Raw genomic sequence first — 10,182 nt, 5'->3', positions numbered from 1 at the left:
GATTCAGAAGTGAATTCTAGTGCATTATGTGTTGAATGATGCCCATCCTTGCATAGACTGGCAGTTTTATAATTCTGCAAACATTTCTGAAAATTAAGTTGCTTTAAGAATTTTTTGAGATCTTTGTCTTATACTACTTAATGAACTATATGTACATTATAGTCTGAACAGTTGAAAACAGTAATAGTGCTCACTGAACTCTGAATTCTAGATGTATGACATTTTCATCTGTGGATGCAAAAGTTTGAATTTACATTTTTTTCATTTAATATTCATCCATTAGTTCTGAAAGTATTATTGAAGAGAAAGGAGAATGTGTTTAGTGTCTTACAGCAGCATTAATTTTAGGAAGGTATGAAAATAGTTTTATTATTGTGAATTTCTGGACTCACCTGAGGTAATAATTTGAGTAATTGACTATACAGTTTCTCTAAATTGGTGAAGGACATGCGATATAAACTGAAATAATTATACGTAAAACCAGATATTAATAAAGAAATTTTACTAACCTGAAGATGACTGCCTAAGAAAAAAACAGGCATTAAAATACTGGTACTGTTATACATGAAGAAAATAAATGAGCTAGTGATGGGAAACTTCAAGCAAAGTTTCACAAAATGGCTTGTTGTTGTCATCTCTGGAACCTTGTTTTTATATATATTTATTCATTTATTGCACATTTGTCATTCTTGATTCATTATTCATGGTATTGTTTTGTTTCTTCTCTTAATTGCTTTCGGCAAACTGTGGTGGATTCTCTAAGTAAGTTTCCACTTATATAATACTCTCTCTATAAAAATATTTTGATGAATTCCATATGTGCTTTTTAGAATGCATATGGCAACTCTCGTCACAAGTCTTACGCTCAGTAGATGAATATCCAGAAGTGTACTTACTTTTTGAGTGTTCATGTTTCCCATGCATGATTTGTTCGTCTTTGCCCTCTGGCTCTAAATAGTGACTACCTAAATACTTTTCTTATGTCATGATCATGTATTAACATATTCTTTTTCTTGTGAATTATGATAATTCCAAGATAGTTGTAATATAATTGTCAGTTACTATGGATGTTATTTTATTATTTTTTTATTTAATTATTTATTGAATTATTAAAATATATCAGGACAGGAAATCTAATAGTAAGCTTAGAATTGCATGATTGTTATTCATACCAATCACTGTGCAATGATTCAAAATGTTGAGATTTCATACTGTACATGGGTTTTAGAAATTGGATTTCTTATACTGAAGATATTTAATGCCTTTGTTTCATTATCTGTTAGATGAGTATTGGGAGGCTAAGTAGAGTTTACTAAACTTATTAGGAAACTAAATTCTGAAATGCAGTATTGAAATACGTAGACAAAATTTAACAGATATTGGACAGAGAGTATCCAAATTTCATACATCTTAAAATAGATATTTTTCTGTACATCAGTATATCTCATGGATAAGATGACTTATTAAACATGCACTTAAGTAATGAGACAAAAGTGTTTAAGAAATAATATTTAGGTATTAAGGATTGGTTATCACTGAAAAATGTTTTGTTAGTCTCCCACACTTGGCTTGGATGTACTTCATAAACATCAATCAATATTATTTTCTCCTTTCATTATCAGGATTCATGATTTCATGTTGTTTGATGTGCTGATCCAAAAGATTTATGCATTGTTGATGATAAGTGCAAAGTAAGTACCTACTCAATTTGAACGCAAAAAAGGAAACAGTTTACGAGATCATTGAAGTTGATTGGTTAAGTTTGTAGGCTATATTCAGCATTCTCAGTGAAACATACCCTAAGGGCTATTGAGAAGATCTGTAACAGTGGTTTTGAATCCTTTTCCACTTGTGGCTCCCTTCTTAAACCTCTGGCCCTTCTACAATCCCCTGACATCAGTCATTCAGTTAAATTTTTCGGAACTACATAGTCTTAAGCTAAGCGAAAAAAAATTATTTACTTAATACAATATTCCTTGAAAGACATGGCTTTAAAGTATATTCTTAACATGACCACTGACAAACACCCAGCAAATTGCCCTACAATGCTTTCCCTCAAGGCTTCTCAACTTTTATAGTAATGCTATACAACCCCCAAAGGGCTGGCAACCTGCTGTTTGAGAACCAGTGATCTATAAAGATATTAAGATGAAGATTCCTGAAAATGACTGAATCCTTTTACAAAAAGAATGTGGCTTTTATTGCTATTGTCTCACAGTAACACAGGAATAATGTTAAAGAACTGTGTCTTATTATCTCTTCAAAGCCACAAAATATTAAATTCATATATCTTACTTGGCCTATTTTTTCTCTATTTTTTCATTACTTAGTAGCTGTAAAAATAAAACATCAAACATTCAAAGATGTACTTCTTTTACATTCTTTGAAAGAAATTTAATGATTGTTTTTTTCAATTTATTCTCAATATGGGGCTGCTGTTAAATTACCTGTATGGTTGGAGGTGCTCATATGTGCACTATTTAAAGGAACTACTGTAAGAGAAAAAAATAGTTAACTGTGTATATATAGTCTGATTCATTATTTAACATTCAGTTAAAAATTAGTATAGATGATTTTTTAAAGGAGTATATATATGCTACATGAGCACATCAAAGTATAACCAGCAATAATGATTTGGAGAAAATAACTTCCTTTGTGTTTTGATTCATAGTTACTGCATGAGAGTGATTCAATATTCTCTCTATAAGTGTACTTTGCATTATTTGTGTCTTTGCACTTAATAGTGTAACATTATAACAGTACTTTTTTTTTTTTTTTTTCTTTTTGCAAAGAGAGTCTCTGTGGAGCATTTTGTTTTATTTATGAGATATTGCCATGACCCTCTGTTAAACACTTAATTATAGATCATCATTAACAAGACAGTAATTTAGCTATTCATACTAAAATGTATATTTAACCCTTAAAGTAATATAGTTGCATTTTCCCATATATAATGAATGGTAAATAATTTACTATAACTTGCTAATATATTTGCAAGGCAGGATAAGTATGAAGAGTCACAGTTATAGAGATACATGCTGTCACTGCTGTCTGTACCACTGTATGCCAATGTGTATGCACATATCAACATGCAAATACACCCTCAATTGCGCGCACACGCACGCACACACACACACACACACACACACACACACACACACACACACACACACACACACACACACACACACACACACACACACACACACACACACACACACACACACACACACATACACACTCAATTGCGCGCGCACGTGCGCCCACCCCACCCCACACACACACACACACACACACACACACACACACACACACACACACACACACACACACACACACACACACACACACACACACACACACACACACACACACACACCATCCCTTCACATGCACTACTAGACACATTATTGAACCAGTATCACTCATTAGAATTTATATTACCTCTTGATAATCATTTGCTTATGTTTCAGAAATGGACGTCACTTGTACCACAGCGATGGGATGGGGAGTATAGGAGGAGGAAGTGGGTCGGCCCCTGCAACTGTAAGTACCATGGGCCGTGGCGACAACCACCACCATAACCACCACCACCACACACATAGTCACAGTCATAGTCATTCAGTGGGTCCCAACCAAGGCCAGTATGCTACTCTCTCCAAACAGTGCAAGACCCTCGAATCATCTGACTTCTACTAAAGGATATTGGCCACTTAACTAACAGCATGGCTCTCTTCATGGTATTGTTGGACTCAGTATTTTGCTGTAATTTTAAGATTGTCTTAGCACATAAAACCTTAATCTTCCATGTGTAAAGAGAAAGATCTGCTACAGGGAAGCATGTGGAAAAGTACAATGTCTTAAAATGGAGGGTTTTTTTTTGTGGAAGTGGTTTAGAGTTATTGAGCATCTGATGAAAGATGAAGTGACACCTTTGCCCTTTGAAGAGGATAATGCCAAATAGAAGTTAAAAAAACACAAAGCCAAAAGATGTTCATACTCTTGGATATTCCTCAGTCATTGGTCATTTGGTGTGATACATTCATTGTTAATACCCATTGCTTCCATGACTGCTATAAGGGCATGAATTTGTTAATGAATACATAAATATATTTTCAACTTATCTGCATGTGTCCCTGAAATATTTCAATACTGGATGGTCTTACTTCTCATCTGTGGTGTTAATTCTCAGTATAGGAGAAACCAGGCATATTTCTTCCCAAGGTTATTTTTATGTTTTGTAAAAGGAAACATTATGTTAGCTACATTAGGGATTTGTTTTGTTTTGTTGTATTTAAAAATTTAATGCACTTATATGCTTATACATATATATATATTTATATATGCACACGTACAGACATGGACTCAAACATGAGCATGCAGACAAAGACAGGCACACAAACACATAGAAACAGATATATGCAAACACACAGGCACACAATGCATAAATCTATGTACTTATATGGAAATACACAGATTACAAACCTGCATATGCACATACACATACAAACCTATGTACTTATATGAAAATGTACATATTGGTGAAATTTTTATACACTTTTTTTAATAAAAAAGATTTTTTGTAAAACTATATCATAATATACGAAACACACACTTCCATTTGATATACATATGTTTTTAATATGTTTACTATATTGGGATAAATATAATAACATTTGCATATGGGTGACCATAAGGAATAACCATTTATTATCTTATTTGTCTGTCTTTCTATGTACTATATATGTACATACTTTCATATTTTACACATGGGATGGAATAAACATACACACAGGAACACAGATTGTATAATATGCACAAGCTTAGAAATTTGAGTCCTATCTCAAAGTTAAAAAAAAAGAAAGTCTTGCTCATTGTGAATCCAGTGAAAATCCTGTTTATCTTTTTTATGTATATTTGGGACCAACAGTGAAAAACAGAAATTAGTCTTGATAGACCTCTTTAAGTAATGTAAAAAGTACAATGATTAGTCATGTCACTTGCCACTTAATATTCTCATTGTGAACCATAGGGAATTAAGGAAATATATTGTTTATAAATAGGGATCTTTTCACTCTTATGCAGCATTGCATTTCCATCGAATGAGTCTAGAGAATAGAGAATAGGCAAGGTATTTTAGGAGATGTGGAAGACACATTTATGAGTTCCCTCACTTTATTTTTTTGTGTAGAGAAGGTGTAAATAAGAATGGAGAACTTTATGAAGCAAGAGATATATTTGAAGCATTTTGATGAAATCCTCTTCAAAAATACATCTTTTACTTTGTGAAATTATATGTTCTGATTTATACTATTTCTAATTTATCTCAAGGAACTTTTTATTTATTTTGCAATATACTATGTCTTAAAATATACTCCTCTCATTCAATTATTTATAAATATTGAAGGGTTTGGAAGAATAGTGTTGAAATATTATTTTACTTATTGGCTCCTTATATACGTAAGGAAATATAGAAAAACATGTTGACCAACAAGTTAAGTTGAAAAGTAATTTGATGGTGAAAATGTGTATTCAACTATTTAGATATGTTTATGCTGATTCATTGTATTAGAGCAGCCATGTAGAGTCCAGATAATACCAGTTGTGTAGTGTGTAAGGCAATGAAAGCCAGTATGAAATGTGCCAAGTTTTTGTTCTTCATTTGTATTAATGAATAATATATTGTTTTTGTGATGATGCATTTCTTTATATGAGGCATATAAATTCATTGGTTTATTCAGTAGTGGTGCTGTGAGATGCATTTTCGTGCATTTTGCCCTTTTGTAGGACAGTTAAACAAAATTTGTAACACATTTAGATACTGATTGGATATGATTTTAGTTATGTCTGAAAGGAGAAAATGTGTGCATATTTTTGTAAGGTTTCATCACATGTTATGTGTAGAAATTTTTAGTATTTTTTTGTCCCGTTTTTAATTCACTGGTATTTTACCTAAGATATATGAGCATTAGGTATGTTCCTGTAGTTCATGTTTTTGATCAATTTTCTATTTTCCACTGTCCAAGCTCTCCTCACAGATGAGGTTTGGTTGAATGTTAAGCTTTTGATTAACTTCTTTGCATACACTGTCTTCAGAAGAGCTTCCTACCAGTTCTATAGTTAGCTTATAATTGTTGATGTTTCTTTAGATGGCTGAAGTGTTGCACTTTTAAGATTTTTTCCTGGCTGTTTATTTATTCCTAAGCCTTTGCTTATATAAATCCCTAGGTGAAGTGGGATGAGAGATCTTTTGCAGTCTCTTAAAACTAATACTAGCGGGGTGAAAGGACATCCTTGCCTTCCCATCTTTTTTTTGGAACAAAATCATTTTTATTTGTAATAAGAAATATTGTTATGCTTTTATATATTTCATTATTACATATAATTGGGAGATACTAGAACCTTGCTAAATCTCTTTTACTGCCTATTTGGTGAAGTATGTGTACACTTCGGTTGTTTCTTGCACCAGCCGATCTAGTCATTTGATCAACCATTGATACGATGGGTTGAGTGCCCGGTTGATTGCTTGGTGTGAGGAATCATTACTGCTCAGCTCTGTTTTATGCGTCTACTCTGAATCTGTACCTTAAGGCCCTACACTTGCCATTACAGAAGGATGCATTACCTTGTTTTTTTTTATGTAGCCTTATGACTGAATACATGGTCCATACAATGTAAAGGATTGAAATACATGAAAACTTTGCTCTTAATGTCAAGTTGTCTTACCTCCTTTTTTCAGAAAGCCCTTCAGGGTATTACATCAGAATCATTGCTTGATATTGATGGTGTTCAGCAGACTTTTAATGTATATATTTCCTCAATAACTTATTTTCCAGTACAATCAAGGACCTTCATGGAGAAGCATCCTGGAAGAGTAGAAAGTATCACTTAGAATGTGAGAAATTCTGCTGATAATACATGTGACCAGTGATACAAGATACTGATGAAAAGAAATTACAATCATTGTATCATATTTTCCTAGATATATGTAGTGGCACTTTGTAGGTTGTACAGTGGTTGTAAATATCAAAGATAAATCTCAACTTTAACAATTATGTGTATGAATGAATTGTACAATTCTAGTAAGAGTGCAGGATAGCACATTGTCCAGAAAGAGAAAAAAAAAGAGAGACCAATGAGGATAACTGAATAGTGTAAAAAATGATGCTCAAAGTGGTCAGAGACAGTATTACATAACATAAGAATGAAACTTACCAAAGAGTTGTTTGTCAGAAGAGCAAGATGGTGGTGGAAAGTGTTTGTGATGTAGATGAACTCTTTAGTAGTAGAAAATCAACTGCCATGAAAAGTTGAAGAAAAGGAAAGGTGGTCTTTACTCCACAATGGTAAATATAAAGTTTGTGATGTGTCAAGGACTTTCAGCAGCAGATGGGTGTTCCATGGGCCTCATAATAAGTAAAATGTGGCTCTTTGTTTCTACCTGTAAAAGTTGAATTTACTTGCCTCATCATTCTGTGTGTAGCTTACTCACACCAGACATCACTCCAAGTTGTTTTATATGAAGATTCTTCTCATATAACATCCTCCAGTTGAATAAGTAATTTCATTAGTGAGGAAAGAAAAAAAAAGAAATCAGGGCCAAAGAAAAATATTTGCTAAATCTAAAAAGTGAAAATGGAGGATGTTATACATTTGTGTTTTATGTGGTAAGTGTGATAGTTGAAGTCATATATAATCTCCATTGTACGTATATGTTGCCCCGGCCGTTCTGCATGTGAGGGATCTCTGTCACAAGGAAGTAACTTTAGCTCAACATGAATCTAAAAATGATGTAAACATTAACAGATTTAGTTTCATGTATGGTACCATGCACTAATATAAATCTGTAAAAAAAAAGAATAGAAGAAGAGAATGTCCTGTTCTCTATTTTTAAACACATTTTTTGGAATTACGGTTTTAAATTATTGTATGCTTTCTTGTGGCTTTTTTTCCTCTTTCTTGCTGTAGGCTCTGCACCTCCAGGGTCGTCTGAAGGACTGGCATTGCTCCATGTCTTCATGTCAGCTGTGCAAAAGCAGGAGATAGTATGTAAAGCACTGTATTGTCTATAAAAAAAAAAAGAAACAAAAACTCGCACACAACACATTTTTATCAGTGTGGTCAGTGAGAAATGAAATGGCAGGGTTAGCATTTGTATCTATATGATATAGAGGGAATCTGCCGACTTGGTATATTGTTAGTGATTGTGGAATCAATTTTTGGATGATGTAGGTTAAGTTATAACAAGAGATATTACAAGTATTATAGGATTTTATTTATGAGTTTAGAAGAGGAAAGAAAGGGATTTTCATATAAGACTATATGTAAATTGAAGCCATGTAGCTTATTTATGAAGCTGGCTTGGTGTCGTCCAATAGTCTAGATATTTTTACATTATGATGTGATGAAAGTTCTTTTTAATGGCATTGAATATTTAGATTATAAGGAATATGTTGACATTTAGTTCTGCTCTCAAGATCTTAAAATCACAGTCCAATAGTAATGTTAAAAATATTCAGTCATAGTTTTATGCTACAGAAAAGTGAATAATAGTTAAAAAGGAAATACTCAAACTTTTCTTAAATATTCTGAGAATAGAAATGATCTGATCTTTTTGAGAAAGAACCAAAGTATAAAAAACTTTGTTTTGGAGGGATGGGGTTTTGGTTATGGCTGACTGTTCTGGTCTAATTTCTCTAATTCATTCATTTTTGTATTTTTGTAGATACAATAAATCTGGAAGAGCATTCTAACCCTGCCATTTCTTCTCAACCATTTTAATACAGTATACATATAAGATATATGTATATCAAGATTTTGTATTAATCATGGATCACTGATATCCAGTTGCATATTTGGTTGTGTACAAATAACTGATAAGACTGTTAATGTTTTGTTTGGTGTCAGATTTCAACTAGTCTTTTATTACAGTACTCATAGATGTAGACGACTTTTAACTTGAATGGGCCAGAGAAGTATTTTCATGATATCACTGTGGATCACCTTTCAAGTCCGGAATTGTTTGTTGCATGTGCCTCTCAAGTATTTCCTTGGCCTGATTAGAATTGCATCATTATTATACTGTAATTATATATAATGGTGTTTTTTTTCACTAGGGGAGGGTGAGGAGAATGTAATTTTGCAAACATATTTTTCATATTGTTGTATGTGCCTTTAGTGATTTTGAAAGAGAAAAGTCTCTTTTTTCCACTATTGATGCTGACAACACAAATGATATGTCTGTGAAATGAATAACTGATTTAGGTTTATCTACATCAAAGCTTTTCCTGTTTCCTTTGTACAAACATACATTATGTTAATACATAAATACATAATATGTATAAATACACATGTATAAACAAGTAAATTAGTACACATACAAACAAATAAACACAGACAAACTAGCACACGCACACACGCACGCACGCGCGCGCACACCCACACCCACACCCACACACACACCCACACCCACACCCACACCCACACCCACACCCACACCCACACCCACACCCACACACACACACACACACACACACACACACACACACACACACACACACACACACACACTCACACTCACACTCACTCACACTCACACTCACACTCACACACACACTCACACTCACACTCACACTCACACTCACACTCACACTCTCACACTCTCACACTCACACTCACACTCACACTCACACTCACACTCACACTCACACACTCTCTCTCTCTCTCTCTCTCTCTCTCTCTCTCTCTCTCTCTCTCTCTCTCTCTCTCTCTCTCTCTCTCTCTCTCTCTCTCTCTCTCTCTCTCTCTCTCTCTCAAATTTTAAAAATCATTTGAAGCTACCAGTGATAAAATCTTCACTGTCTACAACATAGAATGATTTTTTACAAAGAGGCACTTGTTTGACTTACAACTCTGTTCTATGTCCGATTTTGCACTAAGTTCTGAAAATGTCATGTCTGACACTGAAATCATTCCATTGGATACTCCACTAAAGAAAACACACTGTATAAAGCTCAATGTGCAATTTACATAACATGTTTCTGAAATGTTTTATAATTAAATTCATTAGAAAATAAAGATAAATATCGCTGTAAGAAGTAATCTTATTTGATCCTCTCAAAAGTCTATACATGTGTGTTGCTTGAAGGTAGCATGTAAATTTATCAGTTGAACTTCGCTTAT

At 33.5% G+C, this 10,182-nt stretch overlaps 1 protein-coding gene across 6 annotated transcripts in view; it reads left to right on the top strand.

Annotated features, from left to right (window-relative positions):
• LOC125047728 (protein tweety-like) overlaps positions 1-8,091 on the top strand; it is a 224,267-nt gene extending 216,176 nt beyond the window's left edge. For 4 of the 6 annotated variants that reach the window (XM_047646131.1, XM_047646130.1, XM_047646125.1 and 1 more), the window contains one exon: positions 3,474-8,091. In XM_047646131.1, the coding sequence (XP_047502087.1) occupies positions 3,474-3,699 (226 nt within the window). In that variant the 3' untranslated portion in view covers positions 3,700-8,091. The remainder of the gene's footprint in view (positions 1-3,473) is intronic. The other 2 variants (XM_047646132.1, XM_047646127.1) reach the window with 2 other exon arrangements.
• Positions 8,092-10,182: the final 2,091 nt, after the last annotated feature.

The sequence above is a fragment of the Penaeus chinensis genome, chromosome 41 (genome assembly GCF_019202785.1).
Source record: "Penaeus chinensis breed Huanghai No. 1 chromosome 41, ASM1920278v2, whole genome shotgun sequence".
Lineage (NCBI taxonomy): Eukaryota > Metazoa > Arthropoda > Malacostraca > Decapoda > Penaeidae > Penaeus > Penaeus chinensis.
The sequence above is the reverse complement of the archived record's forward strand: the minus strand, read 5'-3'. Positions and strand labels throughout refer to the sequence as shown.